General features: G+C 36.7%; 1 protein-coding gene across 2 annotated transcripts in view; it reads right to left on the reverse strand.

Moving 5' to 3' along the window:
• KHDRBS2 (KH RNA binding domain containing, signal transduction associated 2) overlaps window positions 1-25,477 on the reverse strand; it is a 315,240-nt gene that overhangs the window by 73,186 nt on the left and 216,577 nt on the right. The window contains exons 6-8 of one of the 2 annotated variants that reach the window (XM_058835325.1): window positions 22,993-23,188; window positions 14,753-14,783; window positions 11,560-11,574 (exon numbers count right to left, since the gene is read on the reverse strand). In XM_058835325.1, coding sequence (XP_058691308.1) covers window positions 11,560-11,574; window positions 14,753-14,783; window positions 22,993-23,188 — 242 coding nt within the window. The remainder of the gene's footprint in view (window positions 1-11,559; window positions 11,575-14,752; window positions 14,784-22,992; window positions 23,189-25,477) is intronic. The other variant, XM_058835324.1, reaches the window with a different exon arrangement.

The raw sequence follows: 25,477 nt of genomic DNA on the forward strand, positions 1-25,477 counted from the left end.
ATTCTCATAAAGTTAAAAATCTTTCTGTTGATATGATTTAAAAATCTCTTAAATGTAACTTAAAATTGGATGCAGTACATATTTTTCTCAAAAGCATCTGAATGAACTGAAGTTCTGGAAACAGAGAAAACAATTTCTAAGAAAAATCTTCACAGCCTTCTGGTACAATTTGAAAATCTATAGTTGGAATCTTTGTTTGTAATCTTAAAAAAAAAAAGGTATGTGGTATGAAGCTGTACCAGACAGCTAAATTTTACATTGCCATATTACATAAGATCAATCTCAGCCTACCTAACATGTTGTAGTTACAGGTTTTTAGCATAAACTGTGAAAAAATAACAGAATAAATCTGCAGAGAAGTATCAGATATTTCAGAACCTCAGTTCTTTAACACCACTAGCTTGTCAATTAAACTGCAACTCATTTTCTAAGTGCTCTGAGCTAATTTAAACCACAGCAAGTGAGACCTAAACCACTGTGGGATACCCCTACAGTCATGCACAGTCCTCAAATAAAACATACACACACCTTTCCTTCCTTTGATTGCTTATGAACAAATAGTAGGTACTTGATAAAAAACTAGGGCTTATCCATTTACAGTGGGTGCATTTTGAATAAGGAGGATTTTTAATTTCACTTTCTCCAATTAAAAGCCTTTGGTATAGAAATTAGGGAGTTAAACTGAAAAATGAAGAACTGATCTAAAATAACTGGAATTTAAATTTAAACTATGGTCAGATATATCTTCCACTTGTCTTAAGAGAAAGTAAGAAAAGAATCCTAATGTTCTGGAGGACAAAAAACCTATGTAAGCCTGTGTAAATTTGTTCTGTTGCTGATGAGATACTGCAACAAAGAAAATTATACCAGTAAAGCTGTAAGACATTCTTACTTAAATTAGCAATAATGAAATAATGAAGTAAAAAATGTGACAGCATGCCTAGTTTCATTTTTGGATAATTATGAAGAACAGTATCTTTCTGTGACAAAAACATGCAATCAAATTAATGTTAACTTGTGGAATGATATTTCATCTAACACAGAAATTTATTTAGAGGTTTTTTTACATTTTGATGTTCCTTGACAAAAAAATCCCCCCAAAACTCATGACATTGAGTTAGCTGTAACAATTTGAAAATAAACAACCTTTTTTAAAGATGACATGATTTGATAATTTTCAGAAGAAAAAATGATAGTGTAAAGTATTGCTTTGGTTACTGTTGTTATTAGGCAGGATTCTTCTTTGACTATCCTCTGTACCAGATAACTCTCACATTTTCTGAAATGTGCCCCTGCGATCTTATTTGTTTCCTTGCTAGTGCCAGACTTTCTCAGAAGTGACTGATATTACTGGTGTATGATTCAGTCTCTGTGTAAGAGCCTAAGAATGCCACCTTTTCTTTACCTACTGGTTTAAATAATCACTTGTGATGTAGCTAATTTCTTGCACAAGAAATGGACTGTGAACTTCTCTCAGCATTTATATGTGTCCCCTCCATTCTGTAAAAATTTGCTTTCATCCTCACACCTACAGAAAACGTAGTAAGAACCACCAGTTCCCCAGTCTGCCTCCTCCTGAAATTGATCAAGGGTCAGAACATAATTCTCTTTTCTCTAGTAATATAAATGTACTAAGTTTTTACTCTTTGAGATTACTGTAGTGCTGATGATCTAGGCGACAAACCAGCCTTTATCCCAGCTCACTCTAGAAGCTGGTACTTGCCACACATTCCTGTCCTCAGTTCAACGCATACTACACCACTGTCAGAAATGTGCTGGACTGCTCAATATTATTTCAGTGACTGAATACCTTCATGTGTTTCCATACATATTCTGCAGCATGAGTCACTGCCTTCTTTAAACCCTGCAGGGGAAAAGGCAGAACTTTGTTGAGAAGGATTTTTTTTTTTTACTTTTTAAACTAGGTTATTTATTCCCTCCTATGCATATGATTAGATAATATTTTAAAAATAAATGCAAAGTCAGTAAAAAGTGTGAGGATGCCTGGATCTGACTCAGTAGCATACATTCAGATGAGGTTTAGTGCAAAGCTGTTGCAACACTGCCATAGAGCCTCAGACAGGTTAAAAGCACAGGCAGAATATTCTCCTACTGGCCCAAAGGCTCCAGAATTTAAACACATGCAACCGTATCCAAACAGAATTTGCAAGTTCAGATAAAAATATTTAGTAATGAAAGCAAGTGTTAAAACTGAGCCCAGAAGAATGGCAGGTAAGTCCCCACTTATCTTTCTCTAGTGCTATTTTATTATGCCGCTCCCACCGCTGGTTGGTATACTTAACTGGAACAAAAAAAGGGAGATGTTAGTAGGAGTAAAGTGCTAGCTATAAATGATGCTTCAAGGGCTAAACTGCACATAAAAGAATAAAACTGTTAATTGTTGAAAGCATTTCAAAGGTTGCTTGCATGCCTAGGGATTTGGGAGGATAACTAATATTAGAACTGTTTGGGAAGGAGGAAGATGTTTATAACCTTTCTTGTCTTATATTGAATCTTACTAACACAGCTTTGCTTTATCCTTTAGATTCTTTCATTTGCATTTTTGTGTCTGCATTATATGTGCAGAAATTGAACAGTCCAGATAATAGTTGTGCCACTTACATAAATAAAGATGTCATTAAATCCAGCAGGTTTCTGCAAGCTGCCTCCCACCTTACAGTCATAAAGTGATCTTGGATATTAGTTTGAAGAACAAAACAAAATACGTTTAACAACAAAGCAGAAGGATGACATGCTTGAAAAATGAGAATCACACAGTGCACAGTAAGTTTTCAAAATTTTGTAACAGACCAATAAATTCCACATGAATGGCTTGTGCATAATGACTACATTTAGGACATTAAGTACAAAGGCCAGGAATTATGGCCAATTCATGTGACAAGCACCAATGGATACTTTCCAAATCCCACCAGCCACCTTCACAGAGTTTAAAACAAGTAAGCAAGCATGTTCATCCATCATACTTTCTTGTACCAGAGAAATATATCTGAAGGTCAACCTACATTATTATGCCATTAAATATGTGATTGATGCTATTTTTAATAAAGGCCAGTCTGGCCCAGTGATTTGTTGGATAGTGGCTACTGCAGTTTGAGGCCAAGAGCAACCAAGTTTTTCAAGAAACTGGTATTTTCTGAGAGACAACTAGATCTGGCTACTCAAAATAGTCATACCCAAATAGGTTTAAGTGAATGAATAGTCTAAACTTCTGCCTGGTGACAAGTTAGAAAGTGAGCATCTCATTCCTGTTAACATCATAGGTTATAACCTCACAGAATATTGTATTATTAAAATTCGATAGGAGATAGGACTAATGGAAAAAAAGAATGATTCAATAAAATATTTCAGAAAAATAATCCAAAACTTCTGAAGCTGAATGAACAATTATTTGCTAATAACATAAAATACTGTCCTCAGCCCAAAAGATATGTCTCCAGAGGAAGAATTTCATGGCATTTCTAGCAATAGAGATGTATATCACATAAAATGTGAAGGTTTGTTTGTTTAATTCTTAAATTTTGAGAAAAATGCAATTTGGGATTTTGCTGGTATTTACTGATGTGAAATAGATACAGAGAAAAATTTACAACCTTCTTATACATCATAGCTTCCATTTTTCAGGCATACAAGACCTAATCCAACAAGGTGTTGGCTGTTACAAGACCTCCTGCAATGCATCAGGTTGATTGAACTATTCAGCTTCATAAATTTCAGAAATGCACATCCAGAGAAGCAGTGACATGTATAATCTGTTATGAACAACTGACCAGTCTTGTTCAGCCATGAACATGTCTCACAGCACAAGTACAGATGGCCAGTTCTGCCCTGTGGTTAAGCTAAGGGGACATCCATGGGAGAAACTGCTGGACATCGCAGACAACTGAAGAAGAGCACACAGTCACTCCTGAAATGTCCTAGACTGACAAGGCAACAATGCAAGAAGACACTACCAAAAACCATTCAGAATGGAAGGGAAGAATCAGAATAATAAAATCCCCTTTCTTCAGTTATGATTCTCTAGCATGTTAAGTCCTTTGGTGCCCGTTGAATTTCATTCGGAATTGAACAGATTCAAGTCTTTCAATGTCTGTCATTTCTTATTTTGCTATACTCCCAACATCTTCTCATGCTCGCCTCTCCTGTCTCTCCTCCACTCCATTACTTTTGTTCCCTTTTCTCCTCTTTATAAGTAATCCTTTTCTCTCAGCCCAAGCTAAGCAGGGCTCATTGCTTTGTTCTCATTCTCTCAGGCAGGATTTTAATCTCTCTGTTTCACTGAGGCATGTTATTCTACTGCTCCAAGTACTTCTGCTTTTTCTTAGACTGCATTCTTTTATTTCAACACCATCTTTACATTTTTCTTTGAAAAGTCAAGTTTGCTGTCCTTGCTTGCTTTCATCACCTGCTCTGTCTTATTTCTCATTGTTTCCTCACTTCTCTTTTCCATTTTTGCTCTAAGTTTCATTGAGGTTCTTCTTTGTTTCTAAATGAGATTTAGTACACTTGTACCAATTAAAATCCAAAATAAAAAGCTGGTCCACTGCCTACTCAAGATGTATTCTAGCAATTTCCTTTTAGATGCTAGAAAATTGTACAGTCTGGAGGTTTATGTTATTCTTGCCAGTTCTCTTTCAAAGCACTTTAATTATCAGTGAATGTATAATTTGCATGGATGCAAAAACAGTCTAAGATAGTCTTGCAACTGTTCCCTTCCTGAAATATCTGTTTGCTACAGTTTTAGGAAACAGAATAATTCGCAGGCTAAAACAGTTCTGACTGGCAAGCTGGAAAGAGTATCACTCCCAGCATACATCACTGCTTGCAAGATATAAATACTGCTCTTGTGAAACTAATCTGATGCACTGCATCTGTAAATTTTTTTCCATTTCATTACACTGCAGAAAAGTTTATGCAATCTAATGTGATTTGAAACAACTGCATGGTAAGTCTGTATGGAATACTAAGTGTTTTGGGAGCAAGTGTTTCTCATATAAATTACCTTTATAATATAAATAAAATACCTTTGCCAGTATTTGAGAAACATGCCACAATGACTGACAAACAACCCCCTATTTTTTTCCTACAGTTTTCCTTTTAATAACTTATGTAGTGGGCTGTTGGGAGTATTGACTGAAATATCAGGATTCTTAAGTCTGGGGCAAACCCTGAAGATTCTGACATCCCAAATCTGAATTCTGATTCCTATTCTTTGTTGAAGACTTCACCCTCCAAGATCTAACTCCAAATTCTCAATCTGTTCTTTAAATTTTTCATCACTATTTTTATTTTTTTAAAATAAATTTAATTTTTGTTAACTTTAATTTGTTTTCTACTTTATTATGTAATTTAGGCTACAGACATGCCTTCTAAGTAAACTGAAATGGATCTGTTGTACATATTAAAGATGACTTTTCCATTATGTTTCTACTGTTAAGTGAGTGTATATTTGTGTGTTTTAATACAGAAAAGGATGCAGTTTTGCATCTAGCTGTGGTGAATCTGGGGAAAGGCCGTTTGTTGAATAACTCTGGTGTTGAGATTAACCTACATCAATCCTTTCACTTCAGTGCAAGAAGAAAAAAATTTTTAGGAACATTCTGTTAAAATTGGAATCACTAATATTTCAGAACACCTAGTTTTCCTTACTAATGACTTTCCTGGTAGTCAGACTTCCCAAAACAAAATTAAACTTCTGTTCAATTTAGATTTAGATCAATTTAGATGTGTGAAAGTTCAGAGGACAGGGAGCGTTATCTTTAATTCAAACAAAATCACCATTTAAAATATGGGAATAAAGCAATTTTTTGTCTGGTGCTTTACAGACAGATTCCTTTAAGAGACTTTTTGTTAATGTTAGTTCCTAAGAGACCTAAAAATCACGGATGTGAGTTGGATTTGCTTGTTGCAAGATTTCTGGCTCTTGATTGTACCAAGTTTTTAACCAAGCATCCTTCCAAAAATAATTCCTTAAGGACTGGACCCTGATACATATCAACAGCAGTGAGCATTCACTTACTATTTCACCTTCCAGACCCTGGTCCACACTTTCTTAGAATATACATGTCTTAGTCCAGGCTTTGCTTTTTGATGACTCGATAAATAATGCATCGTAATTACAGTGTGAATTTTTGGTTTGGGTAGGTAATTAAGAGAATGTAATATGAGAGGTCTCTGTATTTTGTCTGTTTTTCTCTTCACTGTAGACTCCTTTGAAAGCAACAGCTATTTTTAGAATCTCTTACATTCGTGCTGAAAAAGGCTCATCTGGCAGGATGAATGTGCTTTTTAATACCACATTCACTGTGACAGTGATGACACACTGCCTACAAACTGCAGCTTGCAGACATAAGTCAGGCATTCAGAAGAGACCTCTGCATCGCATATCTTATATTCCAGTTCTCAAAACTTAGATCAAAGATACCAAAAATGAGATATGCTGAAAGAGGCACCATCTATAAATTGGAGTAGGACACTTCTGGTTGACAACAGAGGAGATGGAACAAAAATATGAAGAATAGAAAACATGGTGTTGGAGCGTGACTCAATTTTCTGTCTTGCCCTCATCATGCAATGGCTTTTTAGTAAAGTCAGCAATATTAAGAATAAATCCAGGTCCAGAAGATCAAAAGGTTCAGTATCCAGATAGTAGTGTGTTGCATGAATCAGCAGTATCTATGGGGGATGACTGCAAGGAAAGCAACCCTTGTATTTTTTCTGTCAGAAATGTATGGTGAAGGAAAGATTGCATGGCAGCAGTAAGGCTGCAAAGAAAAATACCAAGGGCATGCCAAGTTCTCAGTTTCTGTTTTACTTTTTTTTTAAAATGTATATTACAGATATAAATGGATCATTATCCATATTGTGGTTACTTGTCCTAAAAAAGAAAATGTGTAGTTAATATAAACACATTTTTAAAATAGTCAGACATTATGCTAATAACTTTAATGTGCAGAGTATATGACTCACAAAAAGTGCAGGTGCGCAGGAAGCACCTCGATGATCAGACAATATTAGGACAAGTTGTGAACAGAGACATGAATATATTTTCATTGCATTCCCATCTACTTCATGGGCAACTTTCATTAAACACCCATCTTTCTCAAAATGCTAAGTTCAATAGAATTTATTCTTCTGTAAGAATTTTTTGTGGCTTGGTTAAAGACAATTACAAATGTATCTGATACTTCCACACATCCTGTTCATAGACATCAGTACACTCTGAATAGGTCTAGTTGAGAACGTCATAGTTTCTGAGCTTCCCCACCTATGTATTCACTATACATCTAAACAGGGTGAGAGAACAGGCCTGAAAAACAGAATACAATGCCATAATAGGGTATATCTGCACCACTGGTTCTTAGCAAAATCCGACTAGAGCCACAAGCAGCATCTAAGTCCTCATTCCTCCACACACATTAAATCTCTCTTTCTCTCTAGAGAGAATGTTGAAGCTGCCAATTTTCTTATTCCAAATGCTGACTCAACTAAAAATTTTTAAAGACCAGAGGCTGGCTGAAAACTTCCATTATCAGAAAGAACGGAACTTTTTATGAGGAATTAAATCTTTGCAGCTTCTAGCATCACCACACAATTATGTCATGACTTTCATGCAGTGTCTGGTAGTGCACTGTAAACTTTAAGTTTACAGTATGTGTTCCTGAGACAGAACCTCCTCAAGGACCAGCCAGAGATGATGGAGTGAGCTTCAGTATGAAGCTTTCACAACCCAATTTTCTTTCCCTCTTACTGTAGTCAAAACTTACTAATTTATTTGAACACATACAGATTCTAAATCAGATACATCTAGTTTAAATTATGTTCATCCTTAACAGAACGAAGGACTTCTATCTAAAAGAATCAGACTCATTTAGTATTCTTACCTATGGTGCTCAGTCCCCATGCTGATGACATTATGGACCAACATCACACCAGAGAAAATTCCAACACACAATGGAAACTCTTTCAGAGAATAGTGGGTGTTTGTGTCTCACATTTTTACACTAGCTAAACGACTTTGGAATCTTAGAAAAACATAAATAAATAAAACCATAGCACTTCATAACTGAAGATAGTTGGAACCCTCTACTTTCCCATATCTTAGTAAAAAAACTGTGAACATTTTAACCTCTCATTAAATAACTTAGTTACAACATGTCATTTATTTTCCAAGCACTTTATGGGCCTTTTTCAGTTCCTATTTACTGTGAAAAGGATCTGATACATTATTTCAGTCTACATTAGTATCTACAGTATCTTACAGTTTCTAGTTAAATATGATTTTAGTCTTACGCCTACAGCACGGTGTTCCAAACCACAACACCTGTTATTATTAAGCAAAGAAATTACAGTCATGTTCTGAAATGATCATCAATGTGAGACTAGCTCAGTTATCTCCAAGGGATGACTTTATAGCTTTGAGAACTGACAGATTGTTATGTCCTGAAATTCATGCAGGGAATGGTACTACAGCTGTAAATCACAAAGGCAACTCAGACAGTGGCCAGCACCCTTTGGAATAATCTTTACATTCCTGTTTTGCTCAATAAGCCTCTCAGTTGAAAGATTACCCATGGTGAGCTTTTTTTCTCCAGGACTGGTAAAGGATAGCTCCTGTGTCTTTGACAGCTGCTTAATAAAATTTAAACAAGGCTTTTTGTTGGGTATTTATCTGTACTTGTTCTCCTCCAAGGACTATAAAGGGCAAGCAACTCAAATCCAAAGTCAATTTGTCTTTCGTGATTTGCTTTAGGCATATTTAAATCTAAACTGCTAATCTAAAACCCTGGAAACAACTGTATAAATTAAAATAAATAAATCAACTCATCACAGCTGGATTGTACTAACATTTTGGCAATTATTACATTTTCTGCTTTGTCTTACAGAGATACCATTGCAGACTGAATTTACTCAGAAATCCTGTTGAAAGAGCAGGTTGTGCTACAGACCTGTGACAAGTCCTTTCCTGCTTTGCACACACTGAAATGTCACTTCGAAGTTTACAGCTTCTGTTGCAGCCTGGGCCTACGTGTTGTGAAAGACATCCCCCCTTCTCTTGACCTCCAGCTACCAACCAGAGTAACATCAGCGACACCTTGGAGCTTCAGCCCACTGGCTTTCTAATTCCATCCTTGGAAAAAAATGTATCTGTTTCACAATAACTTCTTACTGATTGCATCAGGCTTGAAAATTGTTACTGCTACTCCCAGATGTTCTGCAGGTTTTTAAACCTGTTGCTGAGAAGAATAAGACGACATAGCAACATTCTTGATAATTTTCTGGGTGGCCCAATTAGGAATATTTAAGGGTACCAAAGCTTGCTTCAGCACAACCAGCAGTAATATCCTTGGAAATAGCTAGAAATACAACTGTTCTCACTTCTCTTTTCAAATTAGCCACTTTGGATTAACAGTGATTCATTTACAGATTTTTTGCCTTACTACATTGTTTGCATTCCTGAACTCCACTCAGGAGATGAAATCAGACTTACATGACCACCTGCCAATATAAAATGTGACTATTATCTCCAAGAACCAAATAGATGGTATATATAAAAACAGTCTTAAGCACTCTGATGATTAAACAACAACCCTGAGAATCCTGCTGGTTTTGTTAATTTACTGTTCATTTTCTTTACCTCTATATTCTCATCCTCTCAGTGGATGAAGTAGGCTACTGCAACATTTGCTGTCTTTTCAGAATTTTTTACAATGACTTTCAGAATTTTTTTTCCTTACTAAGGAAACTATAAAGCAATCACTGACTACATCAGGCAGATGTCAAGAAATAAATATGCATTAGGTTCATAATGCTTTGAACTTAGAAACAAACCAGATGCTTGGATTTTTATTTTTCTAAGGTCAGCCAATCTCAGGACAGTTCAAGAATACAGCATATAGTAATGAAACCTATATGTAAAACTAACCAGCACTTTGAGAAGAGCTAAAGTGTTCTTTACAAAACAAATGATTACATCAGAAGGCATCATTTTGAGAGGATGGAAAATACATGAAAACTTCTTAAAGGAAATTTCCTCCCCAAAATAATATTCTAGTTTTATATCATAGCTACTCAACTCCTAAGTCATACAAATTTGTACACTCATACTTACTGTGGCAATACAGATGTGCAACTCTAAAATAAATTGTTCAATGAGATTATCTTCCAAATAGAGAGGGAAAAGTCTCATGCTACTGAAGCTGGGAAGCTCATTTTAAGAGCTTTCAGCTTTCATTAATTATTTCTGCTCTACAGAATGTTAAACAGTTTTTCAGACTTTATTCAGTGACCTGTTTGCTTATCCTCAAATATTCTGATCAAGGATGGATGAGCTGGCATTTTCCAAACAGAGTGGAAGCTTAGTTCTTTGTACCAATTCCCTTCCTCCAACACAAACAACAAAAGACTATATTCTCTGTACACAACTACTGAGGTCCTGAGGAAAGAAAGTAGGGACTTTTAAAGTCTTTTCTTTTAAAATTGAATTTCACCTCAACATTCTCATTCAGTCAAGGAATATCAAACCAGTATTACCTCTTTGCCCCACTGTAGTCTACCTTCCTCATAGAAAGGTCACAGACTTTGTCAAAACAGATAGGTAGGATTTCTTTTTTTTTAGAAAGCTAAAATAATTTCCTCCTCCCTCCCATGTAAGTTTTCTACAAAAATGAATAGCATGTAAAGAATAATTTAAGACATTTAATATTTAAGTCCTCTGTTCAGAAGTAATTTAAGGATGTAGAAGCCTGCTTTGTTTGCAAATTTTGTGTAATTTAGGATCTTAAATTTTTGGATCCTGGATAAACAAAGGAAACAGACAGGAATTGGTGACATCCAAGATGGATATACTGTCTTGAAAACTTGAAAACAGGAAAACTTAGCAATTAAGAATGGTACCCACAGTGCTGTACTGTTTAGTACCCTTTAGTTGTCCTCCTGGAAAGGATGATAAAAGAGCATTGAATGACCCTTAAACCTCTTCACTTAGGTACTTATAATTGTTTGGCTTGCAGGAAGGCAAGTCCTGCTCTCAGAACTGAGTCTGCTGTAGTGGAGAGGCATACACATTACTTCTGTAGGCATTCTGCAAGAGGCTGAGAAACTAATCCAGAAGACTAGAATAAAAGTAGACCCATCACTTGGTTTTTGTTTTGTTTTTTTTTAATCCAGGATTTCATTAATTTAAGATGTGAGACACTGACTTGCAGTTTTCCTTTACTTCATTCCTTATGCTCCCAACTCCAGTGGATACTAGTGGACTGCAATGTCCATGGAAAACACTCTCACTCCTCTTCATATCGCACTGTGCGCGGAGACAGAAACAGTTCCCATAATGAAAGGGCTGTCAAGCATTGCAACGGGCTGCTCAGGGAAGCAGCAGAGTCAGAGATCCTGAAAGTGTTCAAGAAACAGCTGATCATGGCACTTAGTGCTATGATTTCATTGATCAGGTGGTATTTGGTCAAAGATTGGATTTGATGATCTTGGAGGTCTTTTCCAGCCTTAATGATTCCATGATTCTAAGCACTGATTCAGTCATACGGCTTTTTGCTACAGCTACAAATGTAGTAACCTCACTTGTAAATATACATCACAACTATCACACAGTAAGACTATGCAAATGCAAGACAAATCACTTGCATGGGAGATTTTTTACCCCTTAGAAAATAACAATTGGAACCCAAGTGATATGAATAAAACTCAATGAAAATTACCTTGTTTATCTTGCTTGTGCTATGCTTAGCACATACAAGCCACTTTTGCCGCTTTTACAAAATGGCAATGTGCAATACCCACCTCAAGAGTAATAAGTTAGAAAAGCTCCAAATGACTTTTTGGATTTATTTGTATAGGGTGTTTGCATGAAAGGTGGCCTTGCAAGAAAGTAAAATGGCTGTTCAAGGAAAGTGAAAAATGACCAAAGTTTTGTTGCTTCTAATTTATTTGATAGATGCACTCAGGCTCAACAACTGCACTTCAGTGATTCTCTGTGTTTTCTTATTTTTATTTTTCTCATTCTCTGAGCTACAGTGTCCACACTTAAATTTGGCAAAATTTAGCTAGCAATGAAACACAGATCCCTTCTGAATCTCCCTTACAACTTGATTTACATAAACTTGATTTACTTGTATTTGTTTATAATATTTTTTCTTTATTTGCATGTCATCTATGTAAGTGGTGCAGTTGTGTCAAAATACTTGCAAATCCCAATTTCCAAAATAAATTTTCATTTATAAGTACTTATTCTCTCATTGCTATTTATAGCTAAATAATACTAAAATAACCTGTTAAGATTTCGCATATATGAACAATTTTGGCAAGAAAAGCAAACCACAGGAAGCCAAAACTAATTCTGATTTTTTTTTTTTTCAAACAGGTAATACAAATGGAATTATCTATTCTTGAAATAAGATTTTTTTTCAAAAAAAAGAAGCATACATCTTAATTCTGCATGTCAGTTAAATTGTGCAAGGAGTGTTTTTCCAAGAAGTAAAATGATTGATGGCAACTGGTTGCTAAAATAGAAAGAAATATAGTTTGAATTCCAATGTATTTTCTTTTAAATACATTATTTTTTCAGAAAGCTTCCTGCTGCATCATGTGTGAGGATTGGTATACACATGCAAAGTCCTAATAAAGAAAAGTTCATGGGCTACGTGACATCGTAGAGATCAATCTTGACTATAATGGTGCAGCATCAGACTTGGCCAATTTATTTTTACAATACCCAAATATGCACTGTTCAAATGTATGTTTGCTTGTTTTATGGTTTAGACCTCAGAAAGATTAATAAGTTGTGTTCATAACGTGATTTTTTGAGGTTTTCTGGGGAGAAAAAAAAAGAACTGAGAAAAAGAACTGGGAAAAGTAGTGTGATTCTAATACATAGTATAAGAAACAAAAATATTAAAATAAATATTAAAATAAATATTAAAATATTTCAGTATAGTACATTATTTTATATATTTGCCCCAAATAAAACTCATTTTTTGTATATCTGGTTGCTTGATGTTTTTGTTTGTTCTTTTCACTTCAGCTGTCTAAATATTTGGATGTCAGAAGCTGCAAGGCTGAACACTTAGAGACAGTATTAAGGGACTGGAAAATCCAAATAAAAGATAACACACTATTAAGTTTCTAACCTTTAGACTAATGTCCCCATTTAGACTTAAATAATTTTCACCTAACAGACATTTTGGGTGATCAAAATAATTCACGTTAATATATTTAATTATGACTTATTAATATCTTCATTACAGAACCTCATTAACTGGCCCAGAAATAGTTGGAGGATAGTATGACAAAGTACAACAAAGTATAACAAAGCTACAACTCAAGCACTTTTTCAGGAACTTATACATAACATTATGCGCTCCACTTGCACAGATACACTGATTTTAAGAAATATTTAAACGTGCTTTGATGTTATTGCCCAAAGTAGTACAGGGTCATGCTTGGGTCCTTGTGTTCTTATGATCCTGCTATATAAGAAGCATTTACTTATATAATTTCACTGAGAAAAGCCCCACTATGATTCAGACGTGGCCCTCCACAGATTTTTACACCATAAAAAGAGCTACAAAACAACAGTAGGTATATATGAGTAACAGCACTCAGAGTGATTGTAAAAGCTATTAAAATGCAGGCAACCATAATGTCATAATGAAAAAAACAGGCCTGTATGGAGAACAAACAGTTCTCATCTCTAGTCTTTTACTTTATTGTCTTGGAGCTTTTATACTGCATCTCCGTCTTCTAGTGATTGCTGCACTGTCTTAGAGTCCTGAAGGTCAAACTCAAGGTACTGTGTTTCATAACAAAATCAATTTTCATAATGTTTTCACTCCAGTTTAAAGAGGTACACTAAGTCTGCACCTTTGAAAAAATATAACTGATCAAATTGTTTTAAAAATGGGCATATTTGAGCACTACATTGGTGTATCTCTATGACAGAGGTATTCTTATGAATATTCCAGACACTTTAATACCATAATTGCTAAATAAAAGGAAGAGTGTCCTTTATCCAGTCCATCTGATTGCACAAATAAAACTATTCTTTTAACTTAATCCTTTAGGATTAAAAGTTAATCCTTACTTGCTAGTATTGTTTTTCCTTCCTATATTTACATTTTTTCCCTCAGATTGTATTGTTAGGAAAGAAAAATATTGCTTTAATTTTTATGTTGCTGATCCTTCAGACTGATTCCTTACACAGTTCCTCATGCATGTTGCTCCCTGTAGAGGAGCTTTGTTCAGCATCAAGTTGTTATAAACAGATGGGCTGGAGAAATGGACCATATTTTTCTGTGATTTAGCTACAGATAACATTATATATATATATCAGAGTGTAAGCACATATCTTTATACTGACAAAAAGATTTACTGAAAATACTAAGAGAGTTGTAGAGTCAAAACTGCTCCTTCCAAAATCAGTAGATAACAGGACGCTCACATGATGCTGTTGGGGAAGAAGCTGCAGGGTTATCAGCAGATATCCTGAGTTCTAGGCATGGCTTTAGTCAGCTTTGTCTATAACAATATATATACACACACATTCCTAGATCTATGAAAATAAAAGCTCACATGTATACTTGAACCTTCCTTAAATACCCAGAAAGAACAGGCATATTGCTGGGGAAGTGCTTCTGTGCCAATCCATGAGGTAATTCATCCATCACAAACCTTTATCTTCCAATGTATAACTGAAATTCAGAGCTGAAAATGCAACAAACACAATGAGGGAAAAAAGATACAGGCATATAAGGCTTCTGTTCAGGCCTTTAATTTTGCCAGATACATTTCCTATTCTTCCATTTTCCTGAGTAAGGAATAAGTGTATGGATATAGGCAACTGGTTAAAAGGCCCATCAGCCAGTGAATGAAACTAATATTTGTATTTTATTGTAAATGAAATTGCTAAACAGTTTCATGCAGAAGTATTTTTGCAAGATGGCAATATCACAAATGTATCAAAGAGAAAAACAGATGAAGTCTGATGAAAGCTCCAGCAACAGAAAGTGGTTTTTAAATACATGGCCCTAAAATTCCAGTAAAATACTCCACTCAAATACTGTTTTGGAACAACTCATATAAGTTTTCAATTAACATGAAACAGTTCCTAAATTGTGCATTTTACTACATTAATCAAGCTCAAATTTTAGCTACTATTCAAATTCATAATAAATAATACACAAACTATAAGTTCTCTTTCATTGGTACATGGAATATATTGATATAAAGAGCATTCTGTAAATCTACTTGAATAAAAAGTCACTAATCTGAGCTCATCAAGGCTAGCCTGAAAAGCACAAGTACAACAGGTATGCTGGAGGCAATGTGCGGGTGATAACGTTAAGTGCCATGGCATCTTACTCTCCAGAGCCCTTCCCGAAAACAGAACTCAAAGCTTCTGCAGTTGTCTGGCAGAGCTGAAGTCTCTGCACTTACTGAGTGCAGATGTGTCTGTCTCCCCAGAAACTGATGAACCTCGAAGTCCAAAATTGTTTAGCTTTTTAGTACCTCAGTGGGCTAACTCTGATTAAGTAACTTTGAGAATTGAAAGAAAAACCCCAAGGCTTCCTTCTAGCTGAGCTGAATTCACACAGTAACTGAACCCTCAATAATTCTAATTAAATTAGACTTGTCCCAAGTCTTGAAGAGAAAATTTTTAAGTTTGTATAAGTTTGTTAAAAAAACAACCCTAAAAAGAAAAAAAAATATTTTTTGCTTCGCAGTGCGTTGGAAAAGGATAACATGGGTAGAGATACAGTCAAGTGCTAATGTTTTGCCTGCAAATGCCTGTAGAGTGATTTTGTACTGATCTAGACTGTTCTCCATTAGGTAAATAACTGAGTGACAAGTTGTGACTGAGGTAAGTGACAGGAGACATGTATTTTTGGTAATAGGTTCCTGAACAATCATATTGTTCAGTGATCAAATGGTGCATTGCATGATGCAAACAAATTTGGCTCAGTGGATAACACTGCATATATTTTTTATGTAGGATCTTGTGAATACAACTGCATACACTATGAATATTTAAGGCCCATATGCAGGCTGGATCATCAATTGAGAGATGCCCTTCACTTAGATCTTTATATAACAAATATAAATATTTATTACATTGTATTTGTAATAACACCATTTATAATACCAAAATATGTACAGCTGCATCATAATTTTCTTTTAAACCCCATCTAGCACAGAAAATAATTTTCATCTGAAAATTTGGTAACTAATGTCAGGGAGAGAATTATTTCTGCCAAGTAAGGACAGCACGAAGAGGATGACAGCAGAACTTATCCTCTGCAAAAAATATTTCTGCAACATTAATAAATAGATGTAAGAGTTTTATGTATTTTATTAGTGAAGTCCATTGAATAACTATGATTATGACAATCAAATCAAAACAAATCAATTCAGATCAAGAAAATAATATAATAAAGTCAGATTTAGACCACATTAGCAATATGTGAGAAATTCATAGCAGTGATGAGTCTGAAAGCAGTATTCACTTTAGTACTGCACTGCTCTCAGGACAGTTCTTCTGGTTCCATGAGGCAAACGTTATTTATTCAGGCTAAGATCTTTATGAATAAGATACAAACTTCGGTTTGCACAGGTAAGCAAAAACTCTAGACCTGCAGATTCCCAGACACTGACAATTTAGTGCTGACTGTGGATTCTGTTATTGGAAAAACATTAAAAACCTGCCATTACTTTAACTCTGTATTTATGTTGCTGGACTTTTTCACAATAAATGTATTTATACTTTTCATGGAAAATATTATCCAAAATCTGAATAAATCCACTATACCTTCATCTCACAGCATCTGTCTAAACTTCAATAGGGTCTTCCAGATAATATAAACATTATCCTGTTTATCGCTATTGTGCTAAAAAGAAAATTTGATTTTTCAAGTCACAGCAGATACAAGCTGAATAGAGCTTAGCTCTTTTTCTAAGTGCCTTGGGCATAAATAGCTAATCAATCATATTTAATCAATATGCTGTTCATCCATGCAGATTCCCATGTCTATAATTCCAGCTTTATTCAAATGATCTTTAGTCTCAGTACAGTCTTCATTGATTTTTTTTTCTCACCCAGAAAAGTCACAGAAATAGATAAGCATCATATCTTAAAACTTGGAAATACCAGTTTAGTCAAAAAAATAAAAAGAAAGTAATCCCTGTTACATATTATTATATCCAATATAATTCACTATTTTAAGGTTTGGAACAACCTTACACGTCTTATTTGTCCAGGCCTCACTCTCATTGACAATGTCCTACTGTGATTATAGGAAAGGGCTTCAAAAGTACAATTGCTCACTTTAATGTATTTATTATAGCAGTAGCACAGGAGAAAACATGCCATGACTAGGAAGCTTAGGTCTCTACATACAGTTTCCATCTACATCCAGGAATGGCAGACAGAATGGATTTAAAAGCACTAAAAATTCCCACTTAAATTATTAAGCAAAGCCTCCACAACCTCAATTTTGTGGATTGCAGTCACATATAAATGTTGATTATTCTTTTTAAAATCTTAAAGTGTGACAAAATGCCATTTATTGTTAGTCTTTTAACTGTCTACATTGGAACTGAATAAGCATAAACATCGCTGTTTCAGTTTGTTTGAAAACTATTGAAAAATGTAAATAACCATTGATCTTAGAATAAACAGCTGAACGTGGTATTTGCTTTCATATTAAATAATTTGAAATGAGAGGAACAGCATGACATTAAAAGCACAGTCTATCTTATTGTGTGATTCTTTTCCAGTAACTTCAGAAAAGCACTGCTCTCCACTTATTCCAGAAGATAACAAGAATCTGTGTCTGGCTGGTTTGATCAGTGAACTGAGAGGCAAGAGAGCATATTTGCATTTAAAATTGGTCTTTAATCTGGCTGTCCTAGACCTAGGAGCTGCACCAGCTTCACAGTGCCTTGACAGACCAGCCTATTTCTTGCAAACAAATTACATATTTGTTTGTAAAAGCAAGAAGCTCATCTAAGTATTCATATTATGACAAGTGGCTTTCTGTGCATAAGTCCTCTTTTTAATTCAAGAATGAAAATGCAACTAGAGGTAAAATACAAAACAATGTGTATTTTAGTCCCAAATGTATCCTGTTTTGGTAATTCCTTCCATCTGGTGTAAGGGAACAAGTGATAAGTCACTTAAAAACTCACATCAGACCTCTTTGCAAGGCTCACCATAGCTTCTAAAAAAAATAAAGAAAAAATATCACTGGACAATTCATTACCAGCTTCTGATTCAGACGGGTAAAATACAGATCCAGAGTCAAATGTCCTCCAAAACAGGATCAGAATGCAACAGCAATTTTGGTTTAGATTTGGATTAAGCAAAATTTAGCTTTAATCTTGAGTGGAAATGTCTGGATGCTCAGATCAAAATATTCTGCACTGAACACTGCCTTTGCCCAGTCAAGTTGCCCCATCCCTACAAGTGTTGAAGTGTTGAAGTTGGATGGGGATTTGAGCAACCTGGTCTAGAATGGTGTCCTTGTCCACGGCAGGAAGTTTGGAACTAGATGATCTGTAAGGTGCCTTCCAACTCAAACCATTCTATGATTCTATTATTTATTGCCTCTATAGCAGCAGACTCACTCAACTACACTCTGTGTAATAAATCATGAATCTCAATCTGTCATGCCTATTGCCAGTTTCACAAGCTGCCAACAAGACCTTAGCCTTTAGAGGACCCTCAGGTCCTTCTCCACGGAGCTGCTTTGAAGCAGGTCTGCCCCCAGCCTTCACTGGTGCCTGGCATTATTCTTCCCCAGGTGCAGGACCCTGCATTTGCCTCTGTTGAGTTTCAGACAGTTCTCCTCTGCCCATCTTTCCAGCTTGTCAAGGTCCCTCTGAAGCCCTGCACAGCCCTCTGGGGTATCAGCCACTCCTCCCAGCTTTGTGTCATCAGCAAACTTGCTGAGGAGGCCTCTGCTCCTTCATCCAAGTCTCTCATGAATGCCTTAAATAATACTGGGCTCATAACTGAACCTTGGCAAACACCACCAGTGAAAGGCCACCAGCTAGACCCTGTGCCACTGATGACAGCCCTCTGGGATCTGCCATTCAGCCAGTTCTCAACCCACCCTCCTGTCTACCCATGGAACTGTTCTACTGGGTTTGCGTGGCAAACTTTTGGTAGTTGGGAGAAAAGTGGCCAGAAGACTTTCCCATGTTCACCAGAGCCAATGTCAGCCAGTTCCAGGCCAGAACCAACACGGGCAAAGGCTCGGCCAACCCAAATTGATAGTAACCCCTTTGTGATAACATATTTAAGAAGGAAAAAAAAAGAAGTTATTACTCAGGTGTAATTATGGCCAGAGAAGAGCAGAGAGAGAACATGTGAGAGGAACAGCTCTGCAGGCACCAAGGTCAGTGCAGAAGGAGGGCCAGGAGGTGCTCCAGGTGCCAGAGCTGAGATTCCCCTGCAGCCCCTGGTGCAGCCCATGGTGAGGCAGCTGTGCTCCTGCAGCCCATGGAGGGACACAGGGATGGAGATCCACCTGCAGCCTTTGGAGGAGCCCCACACTGGAGTAGGTGATGCCTGAGAGCAGCCTGTTACCCCATGAGAGACCTGTGCTGGAGCAGGCTCCTGGCAGGGACCTGAAGACCTGGAGAGAAGGACCCATGCTGGAGCACAGGCAGAACTCCTTTCCCTGAGCAGCAGCAGAAACAACCTGTGATGGACTGACTGTAACCCCTATTTCCTGTCTCCCTGTGGCTGGGGAGGGAGCAGAGCTGGGAAGGAGATGGGCAGGGTAGGAGGGGAGGTGTTTTTAAGGTCTTATTTTGCTTCTCATTATCCTGCTCTGATTTTGTTGGTAATAAATTCAATTAACATCCCCAAATTGAGTCTGTTTTGCCCTTGGTAGTATTTGGTGAGTGATTTCTCTCTCAGTTCTTATCTCAGCTCACAAATCTTTCATTTTCTTTTCTCGCCCCTGTACAGTTGCGCAGGGGAGAGATGGGGATGCTTTTGTGGGTGCCTGGTATCCAGCCAGTGCCAATCTACTACAACTATCTTGTCTCAATCAAACTCAGAAAGGAGTTTTCTCATTTTTACACTTCTGAATCTCTCCCTGACCTCACCAGGGGTGTGAGCACCTGCATGTGGCTTAGCTGTTGGCTATGGTTAAAACACACCAGGTCACAAACCCTGGACCACCCCTCTTAATCTCAGAAGCTGCACAACAGCTTCCAGTTACGCTCTCCATCCACATTCCCACCCAATGTAATGTTTTTAAAGTGAAGAAGGTTCACAGGGTAACTACCTTCCCTTTGCATGTATTTTCTTATGTCAGTACCTCCTCTTCTTGTTGGTAAGAAATTCCTCTAAGATACTATCTAGGCTACATTCAATATAAAGCAAGTTTCACAGGCAAGTAAAGAAAAAGGTGTTAGGTGAGTCAGTCCTCCTTCCTGCCCCAGCTCTCTTTCTGAAAGGTTCCAAATATTTTTTCCCTCTGGCTAGGCCTGACATTCAAAATGATGTACATGAATACATTCACCAGAATGACCGGACTACTTTTCTTAATAAACCTTGAGACATGTGCTTTTATGAATTCTCAGAAATGCCATCAGGAAACCTCAAAATATTTATATATTGGATAATCCAAACTTTTAAAAGCTTATCTAAACCTATTTTAACAGTTAGATGTTTCAAGGTCAAACAGTCAATACAATCTCTGATTAGTAGTGCTCAGCAAATGGCTAAAGATTTTTTTTCAGGAAATGCTGTCTAAACATTTTTAAAAAATCTTCTGTAGGCATTCGATTCCATTTCTTGAATTCACTTTCAGATCAACATTCAAGTGACTACCTTTCATTAGAATTAAGACAACTGAAGAATATGGACACTCATAATCAATGACAGTGCATTCATATGTACCACTAATCAAACCAATGATGCTTGCAAATAGTAGGAAAAAATGGTGTGAGATACTGTAATCAAAAATGAAAAATATGAACTCATAAGGAAATTCTAATATGCTTGTGGGTTGTTTAGAAGCAGGAAAAAAAGTAAATTAGATAAATTATTCAATATAAATTAGTTTTTAATCTGTAGGATTAAGGGGGAAAGAACAATAATTACAAATGACACTTGCTTCAGGTCAACAAATAGATCCACTTCCTTTTAGTATCCAGCTAGGTATCTGATTTATTATATGGCTTATCTGGGAAGAAAAACTGTGTTGATTACTTTCTGCAAAAAGAAATACATTTTCCCTAAAACATCGTATACAATATTATGTGCAGATATGTGACAGTGAACTTTTCCTTCTACCAGCACAGAATCAGAATTCTAGTTATTAGCTCAGCCCATAAGATACCAAAATTATTTAGATTGAACTTACAAACTTTTATAAAATGACAAAAAATTTTCATTGCAAATGGGTGCATGACAGCAATCTCATATATTCCTAGCTGTGAGAAACAGATGTTGAAAGGACACAGGAGACGGAAGATCTCCAAAAAATGTGAATTTTGATCTATAAGGCAGCATGGTTTTTTGCTGCTATCTGTGAAGTGGAAAAAACTACAAACACATATGTTTGTTTTTATTGGACTAATGTATCACAAGTTAAACTGACTTTTAATTGTGTATATGTTTTGTGCTACTGAGAGTGTAGGCATTTCAAAAATGTGGGGAACTGGCTGAACGCCTTCCTAACCTTGCTAATCCAGCTGCCTCAATTTCTCCTCCTGCTTTTCATACCCATCCAGAAAAAGTGCAAGAAATGCTCCCTAAAAGATTTTTAATAATCTAGTACATTTACTGGTATTTTAAATGAAAAAAGAAATTACTTCAATTGTAATCCTAATCTTACATTATTACAAGGGTTCTGTATCTACACAGAAAGGAAGGTCTCATATATTTTGATACTAACAGACAATACTACACCGTCTGTCAAGGAAGCGTATACTTTTGAAATTCTATTTCTTAGCAGGGCTTTTAGCTCATTCATTATCTCATTCATTAATGTTGAGATAATACAGAAATTACTTTCTTTTCCCCTCTTTTTTGCTGCTGTTGCTCAGTTATGATTCTTAGAATTAACAGAATGTGCATCCCTGATTTGAAGTGGCCATGACCCAGTCACTACATTACAAATACACATGGTTGAGTACAGCTTTAGCAACAAAGAATAATTTCTGTTTAATTTTCCTTTCTTCTGTTCTAGGAAGACTATTAATTGAATAGAAGTGCATTTTTCCCTAGTGGTAGGATTAGGGAATAGATCAGATGTTCATCTTTCTCTTGGACTTGCCATGGCTGGAAAAATTCAGACATCATATTTTGTAGCACTTTGTTCTCTATTTGGATATCTGTTGTTATGGTGATAGTTCCAGAAGGAAACATTAATGAGAATGACTTGAAAGCTTTGATGTGTACAGCACAATTATTTTTAACACCTCATTAGAAAAGGTGACAGTCAGTTAGTACTGCTCCCGGCTAAAGATGCATTATTGTATCAGCTTTCATGAAAACTACCTGAATTTCTATTTGTTATGTATCTGTAACATAGTGTTGAATACAAATATGAAATAAAAAGGATTTGGAGCAGCAACACATCTCCCCTCTCCCCTCCTCATTTTCTCACAAAGGATATAAGCTATAATTCTTAGAAACTTGGTTACAGTAAAAACTTTAAGTATACTTTAAGTATAGAATACAAATTTTAGACTAACTGTATTGTTGTTTTGTGACACCCCAAGAACTATCCAGCATGATCTCTCATATCCAAAACTAAGCTGTGAACAAATCTGCAAACCCACATGACCCAGCACAGGCCTGCAGACATGTTGCATCATCCAGGCTGTCATTCACCTGCAGGGGAAAATCGTTAGAGACAAAGGGGTTTTCGGCCTGGACTATTCCATCTTCCAAGGACTTGATGTTCAACACATCACACGTTGTGAAAAAAGGCATTTACTTACATAGTCTTCATACGCCTCGTGTGCGGGCGGCGGGGGTGGTCTGTAGCCCGGGACGGACGGGGCGCCCCTGGCTCGAGGTGTGGGAACGCCCCTGGCCACCGGTGGGACGGGGAGCGCTCCACGCGTCACCGGCGCTCCTCGGGGTGCTTGGGCACCTCGTCCAGGCAGCGGGGGAGGAATGGCACCCCCACGTCCCCTGCGGGGAGCAAAAAGAAACCATCACTCTGGCGTGTACAACGAGGGAAGACATGCATGTGCTGCCCCATTTCAAAGGTTCTCATGTTTTTACTACTATTCAAAACATCATATAACTCTGGGGTTTTGGCAGCTACAATGTCAAGCACTTTTATGCAGTATCTCAGGCAGAAGTCATATTATGGAAAGGCATTATTTTTAAACTGTCCAGTGCCTTTTGGACCTGATCCTCCTGTTGCTTGTACTAATAAAATTCTGAATCATAGTAATTCACAGGGTTTCAGAATTACTCTGAAGCAGTTCTAGAAGATGAAGAAAATGAGGAACCTCTTCTGCTGCTCTCAAACTCTTTTACGATTTTCATGTTTATTGGTGGGTGGGAGAAATGTATTGGCAGAAGATATTGCAGGAAAGCAGAAACTTGCAAGGCAAAGCAGAGGAATAACTTTTCTTTCTGTCTGATTTATTTCAGCACAAAGGATTGGTAGTGTGGGATTCTACTTTCCCTCACTGCACAGACACAATAGAGCATATAGACAAGCATGGAAATAGGTTTGGCATCCTCCTGGCTATTTATGCTTTATCTCCCTTGCTGTACAAAGTAGTAAGTCAGAAGAAGCTGTTACTGTTTAAAAATACTTGTATCTATACCTTAAGAGGAAATAGAAGGGCTGGCAGTCTGTGAGTTTTGTTTCAGGGCAGTATCCTCCTGGGTGTGCTATCTTTTTGGAAGACTGTGAATGCCAGGTGTAACAACCATGCACGACATCCAGATCCACAGTTGTAACTCATGTCTCCTATAGCAGTAGGAACTGTGGCTTGTTCCCTGCTGAACCAAATCCAACCAAATCCATTGCATTACCTTGTGATGTTCGTTCTTTACTAAGCTTCAGAAGCTGATTTTAGACCTGCAGAATCACTGTGTTTGTGTTGGAAGGGACCTTCAGAGATCATCTAGTCAAAACCCCATGCCTTGGGCAGAGACATCTTTCATTAGATTGAATTGTTAAAGATCTGTCCAGCTTGACCTTGAACACCTCCAGTGATGGAGCATCCACAACTTTTTCCAGTGTTTCTTCGCTATGTCCAACTTCTTTTTGTTTAAGACTGGTAAAAAGTCTCTCTTTCTTATAAGCCCTCTTTATATGTGGAATGGCTGCGATGAGGTATCCCCAGGGCCTTCTCTTCTCTGGGCTGAACAACCCAGCTCTCACAGCCTGAATTCATAAGGAGAGGTGCTCCAGACTTCTGGTCATTTTTGTCCTCTGGAACTGTTTCAACAGCTTTTTTTAACATTCTTCTGAGATTTTTGACTGGAAAATAGGGAAGGCATCCAAGATCATAGGATCCGTGCAACTGATTCAAACATTTGGGCATTTTGCCAGAATTAGGGACCAGAACTCCACTGATTATGCTTTGAAGCCAATTTAAAAGCTGCTGGTTTGTTGCAGTGACATTCTGAATATCATTATTAAGTCAAGCTCTTCAGAGATCTTGGATGTAAGGAAGACTGAGCCCAGAGACTCTTTGAGTAGAAGATGGTCATGAATGCCAACTGCACAAAAATTCTATGTAAGCGTATCATGCTACCAGTTAAAAAGCTCATGTAGGAAAAACGGATGGCAAACATGATAGACATCTTCAGGGACAAAAAACCTCAGAGGTCATAGGATCAGCCATTCAATTACTGAAGAATTCCTTTGTCAGCATAACATAAGGTACCCCTATATCCTATTTCCTCCAAAATAAGAGTCAATTTTTTAGGACTCATCTTGAAATGACCTCTATGGAGAGAAGACCAGAAGTAGCTAGGTAACTTAGATGCCTGAGGCAATGAAGTTCTTAAGGGTTCAGAGTGAAAAACAAGTCTGAGAGAATTTTCTAATATTTTACACTGGCCTTAATAACAAACAGAGATATATGTTATTTAGATATGAAAAAAATACTTGGACACATTCACACCCCAATGTTTTTAGAATATGCCAATCAAATTCACTTAAAACTGATAACCCATCAACAAATACTATAATGCAGTTTATATATATAGGTATATTTGTATATACACACAATATAGCTGTAATATATATAAAAAAGTAATTAGTTGGCAAATAATTTCCACCTAGACAATGTGTCCTTCTCTGCCTACACTATTATTTTAACCAAACATTTTATGCTACTGACCATACTGCCTTAGTACTAGCATAAAAGTATTCTGTCTTAGAAATATCCTTTTCCTGTCTTCATAATCTGCTCTCATTTGTTGTCACCCACTGTACCCAGTGAACTGTAG

The sequence above is a fragment of the Poecile atricapillus genome, chromosome 3 (genome assembly GCF_030490865.1).
Source record: "Poecile atricapillus isolate bPoeAtr1 chromosome 3, bPoeAtr1.hap1, whole genome shotgun sequence".
In the NCBI taxonomy this organism is placed as follows: domain Eukaryota; kingdom Metazoa; phylum Chordata; class Aves; order Passeriformes; family Paridae; genus Poecile; species Poecile atricapillus.